General features: G+C 35.8%; 1 protein-coding gene across 2 annotated transcripts in view; it reads left to right on the top strand.

Moving 5' to 3' along the window:
• The window catches only part of DACH2 (dachshund family transcription factor 2), an 873,940-nt gene that overhangs the window by 209,629 nt on the left and 637,830 nt on the right, over window positions 1-26,481 (top strand). Inside the window, exon 2 of one of the 2 annotated variants that reach the window (XM_070785445.1) lies at window positions 2,350-2,388. The exons of the other annotated variant lie outside the window; for it this stretch is intronic. Coding sequence (XP_070641546.1) covers window positions 2,350-2,388 — 39 coding nt within the window. The remainder of the gene's footprint in view (window positions 1-2,349; window positions 2,389-26,481) is intronic. 2 annotated transcript variants of the gene reach the window in all.

Here is a 26,481-nt window from a genome sequence, read left to right as displayed (position 1 = left end):
TCTGCAAACACCTAAAGCCGAATTTAGTAGTCTCTAAAGTATGGCAATATGTGCAAGTTAATCACTGACTCATTTAAAAGCATAGGAAACATTTTTTTCTAGTTTTATTGAGGTAGCTGACAAAATTTGTATGTTTTTTAAATAATCATTTTATTTATCTATTTATTTGGCTGGTCTTTGTTGCTGTGCATGGGCTTTCTCTACTTGTGATGATGAGTGGGGGCTACTCACTAGTTGCAGTGTGCTGGCTTATCATTGCAGTGGCTTCTCTTGTTGCAGAGCTGGGCTGTAGGGCACAGGAGCTTCAGTAGTTGCTGCATGTGGGCTCTGTAGTTACAGTTCCCATTCTCTAGACCACAGGCTCAATATTTGTGGCACACAGGCTTAGTTGCTCTTTGGCATGTAGAATCTTCCTAAACCAGGGATCAAACTCATGTCTCCTGTGGATTCTTCACTACTGAGCCACCATGGAAGTCCAATTTGTATGTTTTTAAGGTGTACAATCATTTTACATATATTAAAACATAGAAATGTTTTATTGATCTTTTGGAAATTTGAATATATGGCAACTACTTTGATTGAATGATACTGCTTCTGAACAAATTCAGAAATGTAGAAATAATGTTTTATTTTGAATGTCAAAAATAAAGTATGTGTATTTATCTTGTGGTCCCTAAGGTCCTGGAGTTATAACTAGTGTTAGGCAGTATTGTAAAATACATTCTTAAACAATTGACAAGACAAATGAGAAATTTTCAAAAGTCAAGGTAAACTCCTAATTTTCTAATAAATTTAAAAATCCTTAATAAAAGGACAGTTAGCTCATGGATATTTATATATTTATTGGATAATTCTAACAAGAATGTTTCAGAATTTGGTAATTTCAAAGTCTATTTTAAATAATCTATTAAACTTAAGCTATAGAAGATTTAAATTATTTTTTCTTAACTTAGTATAATTATGTACATATGGTGACAGTTAAAAAAAGTTCTGTTGAGTTTAGAAAGTTGTATAGTTAAAGAAGGAGGATCTCTGGTGAAAGGGAAATAAGTCCTCCAACATAAAGCCCACTAGATTAAGGAAGTATGCATAATCATTGACTTGGTATGTATGAGTATTTTCTACTTTAAGAAAATGTAATTTCAAAACAGGTTGGGTAAGTGAACTATAAAACAAAAACAAATAGTTCTGACAATTAAGTGACAGACACAAGAGTAGGTGAAAAATGCTCTCTTTCCTTCATTGTCACTTCCTTTCCCCAGCAACCTCAGATATATGTTTGCAACTGTGGTTTATTTAAAAAATCTTTCTATAGACCTTTAAGCAGGAAAGCAGTTGCCTTTCAAAAAAAAAGCTATTAGAAGGATAGATTTTGAAGAGGTGATGAACTGACCATATATATTTGTAGTGGGTATTAGAGGGAGATTCCTGTTTCTGTACTACTAAGAAATGGAATAAGGCTCAAAATAGCCAAATTACATTACTTACAGGTTTTGTTTTTCAGCTTATCATTTTAAATTTCATTGTTCTTAAAGGGTATAGGAGCACTGGGAACTATTATACTGTTAGAAATAATGGTTGTTTTGTTAACTAAGATGATTATATGGGTTTTTATCAATCTCTTTTATATATTTAACTTATTTTGTGTGGATGTGTGTATGACTGTGTATGTGTATGTGTCTGAGTGTGTGTGTGTGCACGCGCACATGTGCACATAACTCTTTTGGGGAAGATGTAAGATAGTTCAGTATTGCTTCAGAAAAAGTGTATAGTGAGCTGTGTGATTAATGGCTCCATGTTTAGGAAATTAAGGCATAGTGTTGATACTGGCTTACTTTTATCATCCTGTTGGCCTGATAAAAATGAGAAGAAAATTAGAAAGGATTATTTTCCCTAAAAAGTATTGGCATACCCAATGGGATGGAAAGGAAGGCTCTTGAGAGAAAGGGAAAAGACACAATATTCCTGAATCCTTTTTTGAAATTGTTATGACCCTAGGCCACTTTCTTCAACATAAATCTATAATGATATTTCCTTGCCTTCATACATAGAAAAGCCCTAAACCACATGACATTTCACATTATTCTTTACTCAGTGGGGATTAGACCAGAAATGTAATAACATTATTCATATATTTAAAACACTATCTGATAGCAATTCAGGCTTTCCAACTTTCTTTGTGTTTTCCCTGCTGGTGTTTCATTGTGTGTAACCTGTCTAAAATTTCTGCAGAATTTAAGAAGATTTTTTGTAAAATATAATAAAGCCTTGATTAATTGGAAACTAACTAACCAGAGCTCTCAATTAACCAGTTTTATTTATTTATTTTTTGCTACACTCTCCTTTTAGAAGGAAGAGGCAAATGACAAGAAAACAAGCTGTTAACAGGTATTTATGTATTTATTTTTTAAAAATCAACTTACTGGGAATGTCCTGGAGCCTGTACAGATTCAGCCCAACTTCGATAATTTTGTTCCCTGTGTTATATTTACTAAGGTAGGAAAGTAGAACTGTTTAAAATTTTCAGCAGCAAATATTGAATCTTGCTTAATCCTTAATTAATAATAAAATCCAAATACCTGATTAGAACCTGTCTATCTATTTGCGGGTTTTAGTTAATTGGGGTCTTCACAGTTTCACTATTGCCAGTTAATGATCATTCATATATACTGTATTAACTGAGAGTGGATCCCGGGATCATACAGGTGGGAGATGACTTCCACCATAGAAAGCATCTCCTTTCCTGGGAACTAAAGCAGAAGCTAGAGAAAGGCTACAAAGTTGATGGGGGTTGAGTAAGGTCACTGACATAAAAATAATGTCACCTATGTAAAATCATGGGAAAGTGATTCACCTGCCCTGTGGCTCTGAAATGCTTAGGAAGGTACATTCACTTTTGCAGGGCAGCACAGGCTATTAAGTGTGCTATAGCAATAATGCAAAAACAAACAAACAGGCGTTCTAATCTCCTGGATCTTTCTAAGCATTAGGCACAGATATATATGCTGTAAGCATGATACTAGTTCTAAAATATTTGAAATTATTTTTACTCTAAAAATACCTTTTTAAAGTATTTGAAACTCTTAAGATTTATACTTTATATATGTTTATATATATTTATATATATTTATACTTTATATATGCAATTTCAGCTAAATTGCAACCAGAGATGCCATATTGCTCAAGGCTTCATACCTTTTAGGTTGTAATGGGAACAACGAATGGGCAGTTAACAGAGATTTAAGGGACAAGGAAGGGAACCCATGATTCTAAAGTACATTTTGATATTGCCTGCCAGTAGCACCTCCTCTTCAGGTTAAGTCACCCTTTGTTGACTTTTGCCCCCTTCCTTCAGGGCTGCTCATGATGCATGTTTTATCTGTATTTTTTTTTTTTACAAGGACAATGTCATAGGGTTGTTGGAAAGATGGGGGCCATACCATGTGATTTTCCTGGGTTTTCAACATGGAAAATGAAAATCATCAGGGTGGTGTTTCAAATATCTGGGGTATTTTCTGTACTGAATGTTACTCTTAAATATCATGCACACTAAAGAATATCCAAGTGACCTGAAGCAGTGGATGTGCCTCCTTAAGTGCTAAACTTATTTTTAAACTATAACTTCAATGTTAGGGAGACTAGAACTCACTAGATTTAATTAATGAATGATTTTAACTGAAAAAGTTTAAATGGATTAAGCCTTGAGGTTAGGTTTGGGATATTGAAAATAAGTGTTCTTGATTTTATATAAATGCAATTGAATTCAGGCATTGAAATGGACTTTTTAAAAGTATAATGACATGCGAATTAATGTCAACTTTTTTCTCTAAATTAAACAAAATAGTTAATAACTGTATAGATTTACTTCTAGATTAATCAGAACACACATTATATATGCAGATATATTAATCTGAACACACATTATATATGCAGTTTTTACATTTGCTGTAATCAGAGAAAAACTGTGAAATGTTTTTGAAAGTATATGTACTGACACACAAACTACAGAGAAACAGGAGACTCGCAAATTCTAATACCTACTGAAGCAAGAATAGTAGCATAAACGAAAGGCCATAAACAGTAGGGAGTGGTGGGGACTATGGTGACCAGGAGAACATATATTCTTTCCAAGGTAGGTTTAGTTGCTTAGTTGTGTCTGATTCTTGTAACCCCATGGACTGTAGCCCACTAGGCTCCTCTGTCCATGGGATTCTCCAGACAAGAATACTGGAGTGGGTTGCCATTTCCTTCTCCAAAGGTGGCAGCTATTACTCAACTCAGCTGATTGCTACCAGAATGGGAATTCAGGCTCAGTGTTGTTAATATCTGACTGTTTAAGAGAAGCTGGGAATCCAGAATTTTATATTAAATTCCCCAATTCTTAAATGTTGGTAACAAAGTCAATAACCGCCCTCCCCACCCCACCCCCCCAAAAAAAGAAAAAAAGCAATGCTATTCAGGCAAAGCAAAACTCAACTGTGGTCTGAATTTAGCCTATGGACTTAGTTTGCAACCTTTAGTTTAAATTGTAAGTCCTCTGTGTAAAAAAAAAAAATCACAGTATGTTATAAATGCACCCAAAGGTCTTGATGATGGAAAATTCATATAAAGTAAATAAATAATAAGTGGAGTGCTTGTAAATAATTCTCCTGATATTAAAAATTGTGGTTATGCACTTTGTGATATTTTTCTTACTATATAGAAATAGACAAGATAGTTTTACCTCAATGTGGTTTGAAAACTAAGATAAAATCATGAATTTTTTGTTTTCATGTTTATCAATGAAATGTGGTATGAAAGATCATTTCGTCTATGTCCAAAAGACAATGTTTAGGTATAGGTTCTGTCATATAATTAAGGCTACTATATAAAGCCCTATTTATGGTGCTTTAATAGGAAGAAAGCCATGTATATTAGCATGTGTTGTTTTATTTTAAATTGGCTTGCCTTTAAACAAATTCCCAATTTTATCTAGTGAAATTCCTTTGTTTTTACAAATGGTTAAAATAAGAAATAAAAGAAATGTAAGTAGTTAACACAACAAAACTTCATTTGAACTTTTGATAGGCATTGGCAAAGATAAAACAAAAGCTGGTCATTTGAGATTTTACTAAGAAGTAGCTTGGACTGATCTGGACTTTGCTTGTTTTTCTGTCTTGCCCTGGACCTTAGCACATAATCCCACTGTGCTACATTGCTTTTGACATCTGTATACCCCTTCATCACTGGCAATCCAAAAGAATATTTGTCTAAAAAGGAAACAATTAAATTCCAATCTCTCTAGGAAAAAAAGGAAAACAAGAAAAAAGAAAACTACCCACTGCTAAACTTGCTTTACGAAGGCAATGGCACCCCACTCCAGTACTCTTGCCTGGAAAATCCCATGGATGGAGGAGCCTGGTAGGCTGCAGTCCATGGAGTCGCTAAGAGTCAGACATGACTGAGCAACTTCACTTTCACTTTTCACTTTCATGCATTGGAGAAGGAAATGGCAACCCACTCCAGTGTTCTTGCCTGGAGAATCCCAGGAATAGGGGAGCCTGGTGGGCTGCCGTCTATGGCGTCACACAGAGTCGGACACGACTGAAGTGACTTAGCAGCAAACTTGCTTTAACAACCCCTATGATATATACCATAAATCCTTAGGATGGTAAATTAATATTGTCATTTTTGATGAGAAACTTAGAGGAATTTTTAAAAGGAGAAAAGTGAAAAAGAAATAAAAGAATGCCAAATGTCAAATCTTAACTAAAAAATCCCCACCTTTCACTTCTTCACATATTATTCTACTTGCAGATTTAATACAGACACATATGAAAGATGAGAAATGGTTGGACAACTGGTCAATACATATGACACCGTGTAAAACAGCTGATGTTTATTTACTTAAATAAAATTTGGGTGGACAGTGCTTCCCTTTCTAGATCAGCAGATAGTTTTGATCACAAGTAATCTGTTGTGTTATACAGATGAACTATGTTTAAATGAAGTAATTAATTAAAACCGCTCCCTGAAAAATTTAACAAATGGAGATTCTTAGTTAATTGGTTAATCCTCAAAGGTAGAGAATCTAAGAAATAAGTGACTTTTTGATGCATTTGACCAATGTAGACATATAAATTGGAGAAGGTGATGGCACCCCACTCCAAAACTCTTGCCTGGAAAATCCCATGGACGGAGGAGCCTGGAAGGCTGCAGTCCATGGGGTCGCTGAGGGTCGGACACGACTGAGTGACTTAACTTTCACTTTTCACTTTCATGCATTGGAGAAGGAAATGGCAACCCACTCCAGTGTTCTTGCCTGGAGAATCCCAGGGACGGGGGAGCCTGGAGGGCTGCCATCTATTGGGTTGCACAGAGTCGTACACGACTGAAGCAACTTAGCAGCAGCAGACATATAAATAAAGTTTTTCAGGATATATTTTGATGAGCTAGCTTTTTTTTTTTTTTTTGCCAGAACATTATAGTATCTAACAGTTTTCAAACATGATACACCTGGTGATTTTTCATGTATTAGTTCATTTAATCATCATGACAGCCCCATAAAGCAAGGGCTATTATTGTGATCCTTGTTTTGCAGATGATGACATTGAGGTACAATGAAGGTTAGTGATTTATCTAAGGCCACACAGCCTACAAATACTGAGCTAGCATTTGAATCAAGGCTGTTTGATTTCAAAGTTCATATACGTTGGATCAATATATTTTATAACCTGACAACTAGAATCAGACTAGTTACCAAAACATCTAATTTCATTATATGTGTGTATATATGTACATTTTGTTCATTCGCTCAGTCATGTCTGACTCTTTGTGACCCCACAGACTGCAGTACTCCAGGCTTTCCTGTACTTCACTATCTTCTGGAGTTTGCTCAAATGTGTCCATTGAGTCAGTGATGCCATTCAACCATCTTGTCCTCTCTCATCCCCTTCTCCTCCTACCCTCAATCTATCCTAGCATCAGGGTCCTTTCTAATGAGTCAGCTCTTCACATCATATGGCCAAAGTATTGGAGCTTTAGCTTCAGCATCAGTCCTTCCAATGTATATTCAGGATTGATTGCCTTTAGGATTGACTAGTTTGATCTTCTTGATGTTCAAGGAACATTCAGGAGTCTTCTCCAGCACTACAGTTAAAAAACATCAATTCTTCGGTGCTCAGCCTTCTTTATGGTTCATCTCTCACATCCATATATGACTGCTGGAAAAACTCTATGGACCTTTGTTGGCAAAGTAATATCTCTGCTTTTTAATACGCTGTCTAGGTTTGTCATAGCTTTTCTTCCAAGGAGCGAGTATGTTTTAATTGCCTGGCTGCAGTCACCATTTGCAGTGATTTTGCAGCCCAAGAAAATAAAGTCTCTCACTGTTTCCATTGTTTCCCCATCTATTTGCCATGGGGCCGCCCACTTACATACTTAATGTACATTCAGAGGAGGTCATGAAGCTGAAATATATTGTGTATATAACATTAAAAAATATCATAATTATGCTTGAAATTATTGTTTTATTCCACTGTCCTAAAATGAAGAACTACAGTTTTACCATACCAGACTCAGGATAGCCAATCTAGTTTTCTGTTTAGTTGAGTCGCTCCGTTGTGTCCAGCTTTTTGCAACCCCACAGACTGCAGCACGCCAGGCTTCCCTGTCCATCACCAACTCCCAGAGCTTGCTCAAAATCATGTCCATTGAGTCGGTGATGCCATCCAATCATCTCATCCTCTGTCGTCCCCTTCTCCTCCTACCTTCAATCTTTCCCAGCATCAGGGTCTTTCCCAATGAGACAGGTCTTTGGATCGGGTGGCTGAAGTATTGGAGCTTCAGCTTCAGCATCAGTCCTTCCAATGAAAATTCTGGACTGATCTCCTTTAGGATTGATTGGTTTGATCTCCTTGCAGTCCAAGGGACTCTGAAGAGTCTTCTCCAACACCACAGTTCAAAAGCATCAATTCTTTGGCAGTCCACTTTCTTGATGGTCCAACTCTAACATCCATACATGACTACTTTTAGAGGGACCAAAAACATATTTGCTGAACTTAAAATAAATGTTTGTAAAAATAAAATCAGACAGCACCTATAAAAGGAGATTCAAATAGATTGACAGAATTTTCAAAATAAACCTTGGTTAGCTTTTTTCCCTTTAAATACAGTACTGTAATAAACATCATATTTTCTTTTGTCCATGTGGGAGAATTTCTCTGGTGTATACGCCATAAGTGAGATTTTTGAATTGTGGGCTTTAATTTAATAGTTACTGCCAAATTGCTCTTTAAATCTGATCTGGTTTGAGCTCCCACTAGCATTATATAAGAGTTCCTATATCTTAACATTCTTGCAAATGTAGTAGGTATTTTTTAAACAAATATTTCTTTGAAGAAAAAATGATTGTTTTTTTTTAATTGATTCTCTTCCATGATTATACATTACAGATGAAATATTGATTCTGATCACTTAGTGCACATAGCAATGTTTACTGACACTATTTGCGTCACTATTTTTCATTTAAAATATATGAAGTTGTGATAAGCATACAAATAGTATGTAAAATTTTGTAAACTATTTTCCAGGTTACAAAGCACTTTCTCATAAAGCCTCATTTGATGAAATAGTGTGGTGTACCAGGAAGAGCTCTGGAAAATCTCAAGTCAGAATTTCATGGCCTTAACAACCCTGAAAATCACTCTGTGGCTTGGGACCTCAATTGCTGCATCTGTAAAATTAGGATGTTTGACTAAGCAATCTCTTAGAAACAAACTATAACCTTTGTTCTATGATACATATCACCCCCTTTCCTTGAACCCCAATTTACTTATTGTGCATAAACCATAAAGCCAAAATTGAATTTTATCAATTTGTGAAATCTGTTGTAACACTCTCTCACTTATTTAAGATTATGAGTTTATCCTGTTTATCTTGTGTGTCTCTTAATTCAAGGACAACTGGGGGTGTGGGAGGGATAGAAGATGGAAGCGGGTGTTCAGCATTAGAAGGACTAGACTGTCATAACACACAATCTTGAATTAATCTTCAATGTTGCATACTCTGAAGCATCATATTTCAAATGCTGAAAATGCAATCAAAGTTCCACCACTGTTTGTTGTGGCTTTTTGTTTCTTTTCAAATTCACTTTATGCAGATTTCAGATTCAAAGAAGAGACTATTCAGTATTTTCAGCTCACTTAAGATTTGTTTCTAGCAATGTTTTTATGGTGCTGCACACAACTACTTAAAGTATTGAGAGGACTCAGGTTGACTATTCTGTATATTCTGTATTTCTATTTGGATAGAGGGAGAGTAAGTAATTGGATTTTGCATTTGGAGAGACTTATCATTAGGAAGATTTGGATCTTTAACCTGAGGTTTAACAAAGAGGTTTCAGGATTTCTTAGATTCTATATGTACCAGAAAGAACACTCAGAAGCATAACTATCTAATATTATGAGATTAAAATATAAAATGGAAAGATGTGAAACTGATCTTATTTAAACTCCTGGAATTGCAAATATGCCATAAAACACACTCACAGACACTCACATGTTCAAACACAAGTATATATACTATCTCAAGCACAGAATACCCAGAATACCTATTTCCAATGACTTTTTAAAAGGAAACTTTTTTTGTCTATGAGAATATTGAACATAGTTATGTTTTTAGTGAAGCTTCTACTTATGGAAGTTTTCAGTTCTGGCAAACAGAATCTAAATCAGTTAATCTCTGGTGATGAAGACATTTTTAGAGACCTCTCTTTTTATGAATAGTCCTGAGAAAAATGTTTGACTGTAGCATTCCTAGAAAGTGAATTGGCCTCCTACAGTTTCAATATCAGATATTTCAAGAAAATTGTGGTTCACACACTTTGTTCAAATGACTTCCAGATTAATACAATTCACATGTGCATCCTTCATTGTCCGAATGTGACAATCAGCCTAGAAAATCCCACATAAGTTGCCTTTGAGTGTTTTTACCCATTTTGGTGTATTTGTGAACTGACCCTTGGGCCCATATTTAAGAACTTCCATTGCCAATTTTTGCTAATTGGCATCCTGCTTTACAGTTTAAGCATACTCTGAAAACCGCTATTTTGCTTACTGTATTACTTCCATTAGTTCAGTGAAGAAGAACTTGTGCCAAGTTAATCTAGATTATTTTTTTCCCTGATCATACCTATCCTATGTGGAGATGTAATCAAGTTATCTAACTTTTTCAATAAGCACTAAGTAAATCACTCAAAACAGAGATATCCCAAAACCTTTCAGCTAGTTTCTGTAGGTCAGAGCATTTTCAAGACAGCACATCTTGGGTGTTTAAAAAAAAAAAAAAAGTGACTGAGAAGACTGTTGGGAAATTACCATTCTGCTTTTTTGAGAAAATAAAAATCATGTTTTTTTTTTTTTTTTTTTTTAAGTGGGACAGACTTTTTTATTTATTTATTTTTAATATAAATTTATTTATTTTAATTGGAGGCTAATTACTTTACAATATTGTATTGGTTTCGCCATACATCAACATGAATCCACCACGGAAATGGTACTATTATGCCAAAATGGCCGTTCTTTGGTTTGTAGTCCTTGAAGGAATTATGTTCCATGGCAACATGCTCAACAGTCCTGCAGATATGTGTGAAGCACCTTAAAGACATGCCATGCTTTCTATTTTTGAGAATACCCGAGTTTTCAATACAAAAAAATACACTTGTTCAAAGGATTCACCTCCTCCCAGTATACTAAGACTTCAAAGATCTGCTGTTACTTTGGATTATTATTGGGAGTTTTTTGTTTTTTAACTAATTATAATGTTAAAAAGAGGGCCAGTACAAAATGATTCAGCCATAAAATGTAAAAGATTGTCTTAATATATCCATTAGGAAACTAAGATGTTAAAATTATATGTAGCTCAATCAGTAGATTCATGTAAAGTGATAGCTCATAATTCATGATACAAAGTGATATATCATCTGATATGTAGTGTTATAGATTTTAAAAATATGTAAATAATGTGAAAACATATAAAATATTCAAGCCTATTAATAATAGCAGCCATGCTTTGATTTGTTGCAATTAGAAATATTTAAAACATTTTGAACTGATTTATTACCAGAGATTCTCCCTATAGACAATATTTTTATTTATATATATATGAATTATTCATTGATTTTTATTTGATGGAGGTCAGATGATTTGGACATTTTCATTTAAAATGGCTATTTTAGCCAGGACATGGAAGCAACCTAGATGCCCATCTGCAGATGAATGGATAAGAAAGCTGTGGTACATATTTACAATGGAATATTACTCAGCCATTAAAAAGAATACATTTGAATCAGTTTAATGAGGTGGATGAATCTGGAGCCTATTATACAGAGTGAAGTAAGCCAGAAAGAAAAACACCAATACAGTATACGAACACATATATATGGAATTTAGAAAGATGGTAATGATAACCCTTTATGCAAGACAGCAAAAGAGACACAGATGTATAGAACAGTCTTTTGGACTCTGTGGGAGAGGGAGAGGGTGGGATGATTCAGGAGAATGGCACTGAAACATGCATATTATCTTATGTGAAACGGATCACCAGTCCAGGTTCGATGCATGAGACAGGGTGTTAGGGGCTGGTGCACTAGGATAACCCAGAGGGATGGGAAGGGGAGGGAGGTGGGGGCAGGGTTCAGGATGGGGAACACATATATACCTGTAGCGGATCCATGTCAATATATGGCAAAACCACTACAATATTGTAAAGTAATTACCTCCAATTAAAATAAATAAATGTATATTAAAAAATAAAATGAAGATAATGTGAAAAGTGAATATACCTCTATACTTCTCAAAACGTGAAAATAATGTGATAATGTGAAAATAATGAAGATAATGTGAAAATAAGTAAATTTATATTAAAAAATAAAATGGCTATTTCTAGCTAAATAGTATGTTTCTGCAATATAATCAACAGAGCTGTATGCTTATGCTACTTTAAATTGAAATTAACCTAAATAACAAAAATAGTCATTTTATATTCTTTATTCTGTAAGCGTTTTACAAAAACGCATTAAATTACATTGGTGTAATTTATAGTGCATCAATATATTGATATTATATTGATATTGATGTATCTAACATATTAAATATAAAAAAGTTAGTAGTTTTTATTGTTTAATCATGGTTTACTTGTGGCAATAAAGCTCCCACTGTATTCAGAACATTACATAAAGGGAATTGGTGACTTCTGTTTGAAGCAGCCTATTAAACAATTGTATATACATATTTTACTTTTCAGTTGCATTATAAACAAATAGTGCTTTCCTTAATTCGTGTTTGTCCAGCCCTCCCTCTTCAAAAATCACTCCTTGTGATTTTGGGGACTAAATTAGAGATTCATGTAGAGACAAAGCAGTTTTTAATAAAGTTGAGCTTGGTACCAAAATGGTTAGAGATGATGGTTTTTCATTTTAATGAAGTTTTTATTTTAAAATAGTTTTAGATTTACAGAAAAATTGTAAAGGGAGTACAAAAGACTTGCCATATACCCTGTACCCAGTTTCCTTATTGTTAATATCTTAAAATTAATGAATCAGTTGTCACAGTTAGTGAACCAGTATTGATATACTATTGTTCAAGTTTATGGTTTATTTAGACTTCTTCAATGTCCCCTAATGTCCTTTTTCTATTCTAGGATGTAAAGTGAAAGTTGCTCACTCGTGTCCGACTCTTTGCCACCCCATGGACTATACAGTCCATGGAATTCTCCAGGCCAGAATACTGGAGTGGGTAGGTAGCCTTTCCCTTCTCCAGGATATCTTCCCAACCCAGGGATCGAACCCAGGTCTCCCGCATTGCAGGCGGATTCTATACCAGCTGAGCCACAAGGGAAGACCAAGATGTAAGATACCACCTTATGCTTAGTCATCATGTCTCCTTAGACTCTTCTTGCCTTCTGCCAGTTTTTCAGACTTTCCTTGTTTTTGATGACCTTAACTGTTTGGAGAAGTATAGGTCAGGTATTTGTGGAATGTCCCTCAATGGGAGTTTTTCTGATGTTTTTCTCATTGTTAAATTATGTCTTTGGAAAGAAGACCTCAGTAGTAATGTGCCATTTTCAACACAACAAAGATACATAAAATCATTATGACTTATCATTATTGGGGTTGACTTAATCACCTGGCTTCTGTAGTGTTTACTAAGTTTCTCCACTATATAAAGTTATTTTTTTCCTTTTCCCTGTCTATACTGTACTCTTCTGAAGTTTTTGGAAGGAGGTCACTATGTGCAGCCCACAGTTTAAGGAGTAGGGAGTTATTTATGCTTCACGTTCATAAAGGCAAAGCATTTGCAGAAATTATTTGGAATTCTTTTGCAAGGAAGATTTGCCTCTTATTATTTATTCACTCATTTTTTTTCACTATGATCTCATAGGTATTTAATTTATATTTTGACTTGTAATCCAGTACAACATTATTCATTTTATTCCTTAAATTTTTCCAGCTTTCGTCATTGGGTGCTGTTTCAGCTGGCTGCTGTGTACTTTCTACATGTCCCTGTCATTGTATATTTTTCTGAGCACTTCTTTACTTTCTAGTACTATAAGATGCCCCAAGCTCATTTTGTATATTTACTGCTCTAGTTCTAGAATCAGCCATGAGGGGAAAGTTTGATTAGGGGAAGATTTGATCTTCTCATTCCTGAGTAAGTGTTGGAAGTGGCTAAAAAAGAAGGTCAGGGGAACTCTTCAGTTCCATTTTCTTGTTTATACCCTAAATTTTCCATCATCCTGGTAATGTACATAGACCTCATTATCTTACCACATATATATCTTCATTTCTTTCATAATATCTAGTAATTTCATACTATATCTATGATATCTAGAATATATCATAGTCTTCTATAGTCACACACATCCATGGTCATGCATAGATTTTAAAAGGTACTGTGCACCTCTCCAGCATACATGTCCTTTCTGTAAAACACCCCCCACCCCCTGTATCCAATATACTAAATTTATCATCAGTTCCTGAGTCACTGTGGATCCCTTTTTTCCTCAGAGAGAGTTTTGGGTCAAATAAGTTTGGGAAATATGGTGTTAAACAAACATAAACAAATTCGTTTATCACAGGTCTTCTCAGGGCTTATAATTCATTAATTTGCTCTATGAATCTATAAGATGTGATATACACAATTTCTCAGTATTTTGACTAAAAGAACCTTTTGTTTAGAAAACTGGTATCCCATGAAATACACTTTTGAAAATACTGTTATAGTGGTAGGAGTCCTTAGTTTGTGGTCAGAAATCTTGTGTTTAATCCGTCACTATAAATAACTAGCTCTCTGATTACAAGCTAACCACTGAAAATCTCTTAAGTCTTTGTTTTCTTATTGATCAGATGGACCTGTGGATGTCTCTCACAAGATTGTCGTGTCTCACAAAATTTAATAATCTCTGTGAAGGTGGGGACCATGCCTTTGTTTTGCTGACCTCTGTTATCTCCATTATCCAGCAAATTTTCCTGACATTCAGTCTTCAAATCCAATAAATATTTATTGAGCAGTTAAATGTTACTATCAATTACATTATTTTCTATTTCTCACATAGCACTGTATAGCACTTACGACATTTTGTAAGTTTTTTCTGAAATGAGGAGTCTATGCAACAAACAAACAAACAAAGACAGGATATAGGCACAGTTGAAGTGGCGAAGAAAACAAACAAATGAACAAACAAACCTTATTTCAGTCTTTGTTTTACTGAGCATATGCTTCCAGCCAATGACTGACTGCGTTCAGATTAGTTTTCATTGCTTCAGGCTGACCAGATTTCCTTTTGAAATAAGGGCACTGGAGCTTTCACTTGAACACTGTGGTGATATAAAATTCCTGCTTCTGAGTCATTGAGCTGGTGCTAGAAGAAGAGGAGCATCTGTGAGCACGGGCTGTCAGATGGCCTTCTGAGCCCTAAAGTGTTGAGGCTACAGCTGCTGGGTTAAGAAGCAGTTGGAAGCACTTTGTCACTCCTTCTTGTACAACCAAAGGAGACCCACTAAAGGATTTTTACTTTCTTTGGACGTATAATCCGTGTTGATTAACAGGAATTATGGGGTGGGTCTGTCATGGGAGTGTCAGGACAGGCCCTGTTAAGCAATAAATTTTGGTAAGAATAGTATTGTTCAGATAGTAACAGGGACAGGGACCTCACGTCATCTGTTTTGCTTAATCCCCCACAAAACAGCACATTCTGTAGGTATTTTCGGAGGCAAACATTTTAAGTTGCAGCTTCTCCTTGTTAGGGAATCAACTGGATCATATGTATTATATTTAATTTTGAAAAAATTATCAGCCTCTCTAGAAATGCTAGGTGATTATTTAAAGTCTAGGAAGAACCCATTTAGCTTTGGAAAGTATTTTAATCAAGTACTAGATTTGTTAATTAGTAAAAAAAATGAACATGAGCAGTGCAGGGTTATTTCCTTTCTTAATATTTAAATCAAAATGATGCACACTAGCAAAGCTTTTTTCATAATGTGATTTATGAATGCTGAAAAAATAACTTTAGTTAAAAAAAGCTCTATATAGGATAACGGTATCCTGTTATTTTCACAAGTGTTAGTCAGACATGGAAATCCTCCAAAGATAGTTTAATAATTTGTAGCACTGCTCTTATGTACTCTCTTAAATAGAAATACTTGCCCCATGTCTCCTTCCCCATGAAAAGATGAAGTATGTACTTTAAAGCCTGTATAAAATGTGTGTGAGTGGAGAAGGGAGGACATAATATTAGATTATACAGTACTATGACTGCATTGCCTAATGGATTTTTAATTTTTCCCCCTAAATCTACTGCTTTCTTTCAAAAGATGAATTTCTCAGAGTTTCAGCTGGTACCTTCACTAAATAAATCATTTCAGATTTTAACCAATTTTACTAGTTATTTAACTGAATAGATTGTTGGACAAGACATTCTTTCACATGTTGTTTTGAAATTTTTGCAACTAGTCTTCTTTATTTATTTTTTTATATTCATTTTTAATTTAATTTTTTAACTTTACAATATTGTATTGGTTTTGCCATATATATAAGCATTTATAGGGAAGAGTTAAAGCAAACATTTCAACCTTAATCAAGAAATTACCTTTCAAAATCTTTCCTTGCACTTTTAAAATTCATTGAGTTTTTTTGAATTTATGGTGGCACAGCTAGATTCCAAAAACTGCAAAAATAGTTAAATAAAGTTGGAGATTTTGTAAACAAGTGAAGTTATTATTCATTCTGAACCACACTACAAATGTGGGAGGACATGTCAAATGATAAATTAGGCATGAACTGTTTTAATCTGTAAAGTGAACATGTTAGCAAATGGCTTGCAATTGTAATTAGTATTTACGGTCTTTGGAGTGTTTCTTTTAAAACAGTGACAGGAAATTGATCAGCTTTGGTTGTCATAGCAACCAAAAGAATTCCATTGTTTCTGTATTAGTCTATTATGCTATATACCCATGTTTAGATACATTTATGAACTATAAACTACTTAATAATGCAAAAGAGGTTGGGATGCAGACATGCCAAACTGACAAAAGTCCAAATGAATGGTTCAACGGTTGTCATGACATTTCTTTTACAAAGCAAATGATCTCTGGAAAAAAATTCTGAAAAATAGATGAAAATGTGAATCCTTTTATGACAGTATGTGGCTGTCACATTTATAATAACAGACAATAATTGATGATTTATGAGATGACACCATGGCAACAAAGTCTTTCATCACTGGCACCCCTAGGTTACTTTTATATCAGGGCTTGCTGGTACCAGTGAAAAGTGTCCAACATGACATACAAGAAAGTCTACTCCTCTCTTAATCCATTCAGTTCAGTTCAGTTCAGCCGCTCAGTTGTTTCTGACTCTTTGCAACCCCATGAATTGCAGCATGCCAGGCCTCCCTGTCCATCACCAACTCCTGGAGTTTACTCAAACTCATGTCCATCAAGTCCATGATGCCATCAGCCATCTCATCCTCTGTCGTCCCCTTCTCCTCCTGCCCCCAATCCCTCCCAGCATCAGGGTCTTTTCCAATGAGTCAACTCTTCGCATGAAGTGGCCAAAGTATTGGAGTTTCAGCTTCAGCATCAGTCCTTCCAATGAACACCCAGTACTGATCTCCTTTAGGATGGACTGGTTATATCTCCTTGCAGTCCAGGGGACTCTCAAGAGTCTTCTCCAACAACACAGTTCAAAAGCATCAATTCTTCAGCACTCAGCTTTCTTTATAATCCAACTCTCACATCCATACATGACCACTGGAAAAACCATAGTCTTGACTAGACGGACCTTTGTTGGCAAAGTAATGTCTCTGTTTTTGAATATGCTATCTAGGTTGGTCATAACTTTCCTTCCAAGGAGTAAGCCTCTTTTAATTTCATGGCTGCAGTCACCATCTGCAGTGATTTTGGAGCCCAGAAAAATAAAGTCTGACACCATTTCCACTGTTTCCCCATCTATTTCCCATGAAGTAATGGGACTGGATGCCATGATCTTCGTTTTCTGAATGTTGAGCTTTAAGCCAACTTTTTCACTCTCCTCTTGCACTTTCATCAAGAGGCTTTATAGTTCCTCTTCACTTTCTGCCATAAGGGTGGTGTCATCTGCATATCTGAGGTTATTGATATTTCTCCCGGCAATCTTGATTCCAGCTTGTGCTTCTTCGAGCCCAGTGTTTCTCATGATGTACTCTGCAACTGATAATATCCTTATATAGAGAGGTGGGAGAAGGAGGAAGAAAGAGTGGTGTGCATTGAACTTGCTTTGAACTCAAAAGAAAGATATTTTAATTTGATTTTAATGTTGAAGCTTTTCTAAAAGTGGAATAAATATATAATTGTATATTCAAGGATGACTTGAATGTGTTTGGTAGACTTAGGAATAACATGTTACCATTACTTGGATCATCTATAAGATTTTCTATTGTAGGTGATTTAAGATACTGGAAATGTAATGAACCTTTGCCTTGGTTTTATTGTCAATTTATCAAAAGTGAAATTATTCAATATCTGGACCTGTAGAAAGTTTCCTTGATTTTTCTGCCACCTATTTTATTGAAACAAAGGACTAGATAAGATAATCATTTTGAGATCCTTCCAGTGGGATCAGTCAGTCAGATCAGTCACTCAGTCATGCCCGACTCTCTGCGACTCCATGAACTGCAGCACGCCAGGCCTCCCTGTCCATCACCAACTCCCATACTTTGCTCAAACTTATGTCCATTGAGTTGGTCCATCCAACCATCTTATCCTCTGTCATACACTTCTCCTCCCACTTTCAGTCTTTCCCAGCATCAGGGTCTTTTCCAATGAGTCAGTTATTTGCATCAGGTGGCCAAAGTATTGGAGTTTCAGCTTCAACATCAGTCCTTCCAATGAATATTCAGGACTGATTTCCCTTAGGATGGACTGCTTGGATCTCCTTGCAGTCCAAGGGACTCTCAAGAGTCTTCTCCAACAACACAGGTTAGAAGCATCACTTCTTCAGTGCTCAGTTTGCTTTATAGTCCAGTTTCCCTGTCAGTCAGTCTTTCCCATAAGGAAGCTTCCATAAGCCTCTTATCCTTCTCAATGAGAGGGCAGACAGACTGAAAACTACAATCATAGAAAAAGAAACAATCTAATCACATGGACCACAGCCTTGTCTAACTCAGTGAAATTATGAGCCATGCCATGTAGGGCCACCCAAGATGGACAGGTCACGGTGGAAAATTCTGACAAAACATGGTCCACTGGAGAAGGGAATGGCAAACCACTTCACTATTCTTTCCTTGAGAACCCCATGAACAGTATGAAAAGGCAAAAAGATAGGGCACTGAAAAATGGACTTTCCAGGTTGGTAGGTGCCCAATATGCTACTGGGGATCAGTGGAGAAATAACTCCAGAAAGAATGAAGAGATGGAGCCAAAGCAAAAACAACACCCAGTTGTGGATATGACTGGTGATGGAAGTAAAGTCCAATGCTGTAAAGAGCAATATTGCATAGGAACCTGGAATGTTAGGTCCATGAATCAAGGCAAATTGGAAGTGGTCAAACAGGAGATGGCAAAAGTGAACACTGACATTTTAGGAATCAGCGAACTAAAATGGACTGGAATGGATAAATTTAACTCAGATGACCATTATATCTACTACTGTGGGCAAGAATCCCTTAGAAGAAATGCAGTAGCCCTCATAGTCAACAAAAGAGTCAGTGGGATCAGTCTATGATTTATAAGGAGTTGTAGAAGCATCAAGAATTGGAGATATTGAATGCAAAATATACTGAAACTATCTAACTTTAAATGACAGGTACATAACAAGCATGCATATCAAAATTAATGAAGCTTTTATACATCAGGCTTTAAAATCATGAATGTAAGGAATTCTCCAAATACTTCTTATATAATTTAAACCTTTCTAAGGATAAAAATCCATAGTACTCATTTCATTCAGAGGATCAGATAAGCCAAGTATATTGAGTAATATCTCTTGTATCTATTCATTAATATGTTTTATTTATACATTTCCTACAAGGCTTTGGAAGGGATATAAAGTCCTTAATTAACTGACTGTTCTCAGAGTTAGTAATTTTGCTCCCTGTTAATTAGTTAAAGTTGAGTTTACCATTTAATGTCATAATGATTTGTCTCAGTTTTTTATAAGAAAATAAGTTAACTTTGATTGTCAGTTTTCTTCTAGATGGTGGAGAAATCTCAAGAGAACATGTTTTTCATTTATCTTTGTTTTCTTTTTAATTTTATTTTATTTTTAAACTTTACATAATTGTATTAGTTTTGCCAAATACCAAAATGAATCCACCACAGGTATACATGTGTTCCCCATCCTGAACCCTCCTCCCTCCTCCCTCCCCATACCATCCCTCTGGGTCGTCCCAGTGCACTAGCCCCAAGCATCCAGTATCGTGCATCGAACCTGGACTGGCAACTCGTTTCTTACATGTTTCAATGCCATTCTCCTAAATCTTCCCACCCTCTACCTCTCCCACAGAGTCCATAAGACTGTTCTATACATCAGTGTCTCTTTTGCTGTCTCGTACACAGGGTTATTGTTACCATCTTTCTAAATTCCATATATATGCGTTAGTATACTGTATTGGTGTTTTTCCTTCTGGCTTACTTCACTCTGTATAATAGGCTCCAGTTTCATCCACCTCATTAGAACTGATTCAAATGTATTCTTTTTAATGGCTGAGTAATACTCCATTGTGTATATGTACCACAGCTTTCTTATCCATTCATCTGCTGATGGGCATCTAGGTTGCTTCCATGTCCTGGCTATTATAAACAGTGCTGCGATGAACATTGGGGTACACGTGTCTCTTTCCCTTCTGGTTTCCTCAGTGTGTATGCCCAGCAGTGGGATTGCTGGATCATAAGGCAGTTCTATTTCCAGTTTTTGAAGGAATCTCCACACTGTTCTCCATAGTGGCTGTACTAGTTTGCATTCCCACCAACAGTGTAAGAGGGTTCCCTTTTCTCCACACCCTCTCCAGCATTGATTACTTGTAGACTTTTGGATTGCAGCCATTCTGACTGGTGTGAAATGGTACCTCATAGTGGTTTTGATTTGCATTTCTCTGATAATGAGTGACGTTGAGCATCTTTTCATGTGTTTGTTAGCCAACTGTATGTCTTCTTTGGAGAAATGTCTATTTAGTCCTTTGGCCCATTTTTTGATTGCCACTGCAACTGGATGTTGCATAAGTAGGGATCATTGCATGGAAAAATATCATTATTTATTGCACCATACATGAACTTGCATCAACAGGCAGTGAGTGACATTTAGCTGATTCAAAGGTAACTGAAAGAGGTAAGGTAATGAGGCAGTATTCCATAAATATCTATCTAAATATCTATCTAAATTTTTGGTTGACTTCCTCAGAATAGGTAAGAGACAAGGGCTACAAATAAATGTAATTTCATAAATGTATAAACACATTATAGACCAGAAAACATTCCATTATTGAACTGTTTATTTAAGCAACTTGAGTGATATTAAACATAGTTAAATTCAACTTCTTGAATTATAAAGGGAAAAGTGCCTTCTATTGTAATTACTCTTAAGTCACTTCCTCCATGTACCCTTCTTGAAGGGAAGGGAACAAAAAAAATATATATATATATACTCCTCCTTCTCTAAAGTCTTCTTATAGTCTTTATAGTGTATCATTCATATTTATTACTTTTTTCAGTTTATTAAAAAACATTTATTGAGAACCTATATGTGTCAGGTACTGTTTTAGGTAGCTGACATACAGTTATGAACAAAGTAGAAAAAAGAAAAACCCTGCATACAAGAAACTTATATTTTAGTGGGTGGAGACAGACAGCAAATAAGATAAACTAGTAAAATGTATATTATATTATTTTGCAGTAATAAATGCTAAAGAGAAAAAAGATGAAAAGGGGGATTTGAAATTTGAGAAAGAGAAGAATTGAAATTTTGGATAAGGTGACCAGGGAAATGCTTTCTCAGTTGATTTTTGAGGAAAGATCTGAGGATGTGATGAAACCAGCCATGTGGGTATCTGGGGGAAGAATCCTCTGGGCACAAGGAATAGTAAGCACAAAAGCCCTCAGGCAGGAGCTTTGACTGAGTTCTCCAAAGAACAAGAAGTGCAGTGTGGCTGGAGTGGAGTGAAAGATGGGACCAGTGGTAAGAGATTAGATGAAAGAGGAGACAAGGGAATAGAATACGTAGAGTCTTGCTTTTACTTAAAAAAAAAATTATTTATTTTTGGCTGTGTTGGGTCCTCGTTGCAGCACAGACTTTTTCTACTTGTGATTGAGGGGTACAGTGCACAGACTTCTCATTGCGGTGGTTTCTTTTATTGTGGAGCATGGGCTCTAGGGCACATGGGCTTCAGTAGTTGTAGCCTGGGCAAAGGCTCAATACTTGTGGCAAACAGGCTTTGTTGCTCTGAGGCATGTGGGATCTTCTTGGACCAGGGATCGAACCTGTGTCTCCTACATTGGCAGGCAGATCCTTTACTGCTGTGTCACCAGGGAAGCCCCTGCTTTTACAGAAATGAGAAGCCATTGAAAGGTTTTGAAAAGAGGAGTAATATGCTATTGCTGCTGCTGCTAAGTCGCTTCAGTCGTGTCCGACTCTGTGCGACCCCATGGACTGCAGCCTACCAGGCTCCTCTGTCAATGGGATTTTCCAGGCAAGAGTACTTTAGTGGGTTGCCATTGCCTTCTCCAACATGCTATTACTTAAGTTTTAATAGAATTATTCTGTGGAAAGATCTTGTCTACTAGGATATTTAACCAAGAATTATAACAAATATATATATATATATATATATATATATATATATATATATATATATAGTCAGAGAATGATCCAGGTATGTACAATATTCAAGAGATTAAAACAGAATTACCTATAAATCAGTAGATGAGTCTAAAGAGAAGACTATTTGATGAATCTTTTGATAACATGCTACTCAAAGCTGAATGTTTATGGAAAAAGTGGAAATGATCTGGAAGCAATGAGGAACAAGGAAAACACCTACTTCACCTTAGGCCCAATAGTATGAAGTGTGTGAAGAGTAAGCAGCCAAAACTTGAGTAGGTTCATATATTTTAACCACGTAATAAAACCTTTAACTGGTGGTTCTATGTAGGTCTTGTCCAACTCTTTGTGACTCCATGGACTGCAGCACACCAGGCTACTCTGTTCATGGGATTCTTCAGGCAAGAATACTGGAATGGGTGGCTATTCCTTCCCTGTTGGCTCAGATGGTAAAAACATCTGTCTGCCATGCAGGAGACCTAGGTTTGATTCCTGGGTCAGGAAGATCCCTGGGTCAGGAAGATCCCTGGGGAAGGGAATGGTAACCCACTGCAGTATTCTTGCCTGAAAAATCTCATCGACAGAGGAATCCATGGAGTCACAAAGAGTTGGACACACTGAGCAACTAACATACACATACATACACACACACACGTAGGTCTTATACACTCAAACGTACTTCAAGTCCTACAAATATGATTGAATAAAAGTGTGGAAATGCACAGGTCTCCAGATTATATAGTTAAATGTATAATATGTACACTTACCTCACTGTATTTGTAAACTCCTGGGGACAAGGGCAAGGTCATTGTTCAGGAAGTTCTTTGTAAAAGAAACAAAACTTCATGCATAGTTGTCTTTTTTTTCATTTTTTTATTATTTTCTTATGTTATTTATTTTATTATTATTATTATTTTACTTTACAATATTGTATTGGTTTTGCCATACATTAACATGCATCCACCACGGGTGTACACGTGTTCCCCATCCTGAACCCCCCTCCCACCTCCCTCCTCATACTGTCTTTTAAAATAATGAATCAGGAAATTCCCTGGCAGTCCAGTGGTTAGGACTCCATGCTTCCACTCCTGGGCACCCTGGTTTGATTCTTGGTCAGGGAACTAAGATCTTGCAAGCCACATGATACAGCCAAAAAAAAAAAAGCAAAAATACAACAAAATGATCAATCATAATATCCTTGGTGTATTTTTCATAGAACAAGGTTGCTTTAACAAAGTATTAGTAGTACAGATCACAATAGATTCTAAAAAAGAGAGAAAATAAAGTTCTTTTATGACAGAATAAAGTCACATAAGCATACAGAGAAACTTGAGAAAGCAAAAAAAAGTAATTTTGCCATGAGTTATTCAAGTCATTAAAAGTAAATGTAAACATATTTTCTGTTACTCATGGCAATATGAGCCTGAAACAAGTTTGAGTAATAAGATATGTCATATGTAAGGTTTATTACTTCTTCTTAAATAGGAAAATGCTTTATCCAAAGAACACTAAGTTTTTATAGCAAGGGAAAATAACAGGAAGCAAAGATGCTCATAGGACTCATTACGAAAAGTAACAATAATATGTGGTATTGACAGTACTGTAAATTTAATTAAGAAGTCTGTTAAAGGTGTTGATAATGAAACTGGCATGATTTTAGTTTGTGTTATGTTGGCCTCATTAAAACATAGACATAATTTATGTTATTTCAGAAATGCTAATATATGTATATAATATATGAGATAATGACTAATCCCTATAATAAACTTTGAGTTGACTGCTAGGAAGAATATATTCCAGATTTCCACCTAAGTTCTTATGTCAGAAGCAGATATACATCCCTAGTTTCGAAGTATCTGCAGAGAACAGTGTGCATATCTGGTTAATGGTCTAAGTTTTTAGATACAAGTTTTGTGTGTTTTTTTTTTTAACTACCTAGACTGATCTGATCTGAGAGTTACTTACTCTGGATTTTTCAAAAATGAAAACTTCCTAAATGAACAACTTTAAAGACCTAAAAGGGAAATGTAGAGGAGGGGAAATGCATATGAATCAACTCATGAAACACAAACTTTATAATTAGTATCAGGCTGGATTAATCTTCTTTTATTGGCATAGAGTAAAGGTCTTTGAACACAGAAAGTTGAATAACATGATTTATTTTGAAAAGTTTTAGTTAATATGATAATGTAATAATAAGTGAACACAGTGCATTCATTTATTCATTTATCAACAGTATTGAGAACTGATAAAAGGTCCGTCTAGTCAAGGCTATGGTTTTTCCAGTGGTCATGTATGGATGTGAGAGTTGGACTGTGAAGAAAGTTGAGCACTGAAGAATTGATGCTTTTGAACTGTGGTGTTGGAGAAGACTCTTGAGAGTCGCTTGGACTGCAAGGAGATCCAACCAGTCCATTCTGAAGGAGATCAGCCCTGGGATTTCTTTGGAGGGAATGATGCTGAAGCTGAAACTCTCGTACTTTGGCCACTTCATGCGAAGAGTTGACTCACTGAAAAAGGCTCTGATGCTGGGAGGGATTGGGGGCAGGAAGAGAAGGGGAAAACAGAATGAGGTGGCTGGATGGCATCACTGACTCGATGGACATGAGTCTGAGTGAACTCCGGGAGTTGGTGATGGACAGGGAGGCCTGGCGTGCTGCGATTCATGGGGTCGGAAAGAGTCGGACACGACTGAGCGACTGAACTGAACTGAACGGAATATTGTGCTAGGTTTAGGAAACAAAGCTTGGAACTTTGGAAATCTAATTAGGAAGACAATATAGCAAAATTTAATGAGCATGACCGACCTGAATTTATATCCCCAACTCTGCCGTTTTCTATCCCCTTTTTTCCAGTTACATAATCTTCTTGAGCCTCAATTTTCTTATTTATAGAAAGGATAATAATATTCTCTATGAAACTGCTTTGTTGTGGGAATATATGATGCATGTAAAGTATCTGTCTCTCGGTACTCCACCTACAAAAGTTGTCTTTCTCTTTATATTTCAATTCATTGTCTGTGATTACAAACTTGACATGATTAGTACAGACAAAAGTTTTGAGGAGAGAGAGATCACAGTGGCCTACAGTACTTTGTGACTCCATGGATGAGGGAATGGAATTGAACTTTGTCTGAATGTTGAATTGTATTCAGTTGTTAATGGTTGGGGAAGAGCTTCTAAGTGAAGGTACACTGTACTCAAAAATGCAGAGAAAGGAAGGGAGACAAGTTAATTTTTTTTTTAAATGAAGTATACTTGATTTACAATGTTGTATTAATTTCTGGTGTACAGAAATGTGATTCACTTACATATACATAAATATATACACTATTTCATATTTTCCATTATGGCTTATTACAGGACATTAAATACAGTTTCTTGTGCTATACAGTAGGATCTTGTTGTTTATTTTATATACAGTAGCTTGTATCTGCTAGCCCCAAACCTGCAATTTATACCTCCCCAACACCCTTTCCCATTTTTTTGTAACCATAAATTTGTTTTCTATTTGAGTATGCTTTTGTTTTGTAAATAAACTTATTTGTTTCATATTTTAGATTCAACATATAAGTGATCACATCATATTTGTCTTTCTTTTTCTGACTTACTTCACTTAGTATAATTATCTCATAGTTCATCCATGTTGCTGCAAATGACATTATTTCAGTATTTTTATGGTTAATAATCTATTGTATATATCTACCACATCTTCTTTGTCTGTTCATCTGTTGGTAGACATTCAGGTCGCTTCTATGTCCTGGCTATTGTAAATAGTGCTGCTGTGAACATTGGTGGTACATATATCTTTTCAAATCAGAGTTTTTCCAGATATATGCACAGGAGTGGGATTACTGGATCATATGGCAACTCTATTTAAGAAACTTCCATAATATTTTCCATAGTGGCAGCACCAATTTACATTCCCACCAGTGCAAGAGGGTTCTCTCTTCTCCACACTTTCTCCAGCATTTATTTGTAGACATTTTGATGATGGCCATTCTGACCTGTTTGAGGTGATACCTCATTATAGTTTTGATTTGTATTTCTCTAATAATTAGTGATGTGTTTCATGTTTCATGTGTTTTTTGGTCATCTGTATGTCTTCTTTTGAGTAATGTTTACTTAGGTCTTCTGCCTGTTTTTTGACTGGA

Source organism: Bos indicus, chromosome X, assembly GCF_029378745.1.
Source record: "Bos indicus isolate NIAB-ARS_2022 breed Sahiwal x Tharparkar chromosome X, NIAB-ARS_B.indTharparkar_mat_pri_1.0, whole genome shotgun sequence".
NCBI classification, from domain to species: Eukaryota; Metazoa; Chordata; class Mammalia; order Artiodactyla; family Bovidae; genus Bos; species Bos indicus.
Note: the sequence above shows the minus strand (reverse complement) of the source record. Positions and strands in the feature narration are given on the sequence as shown.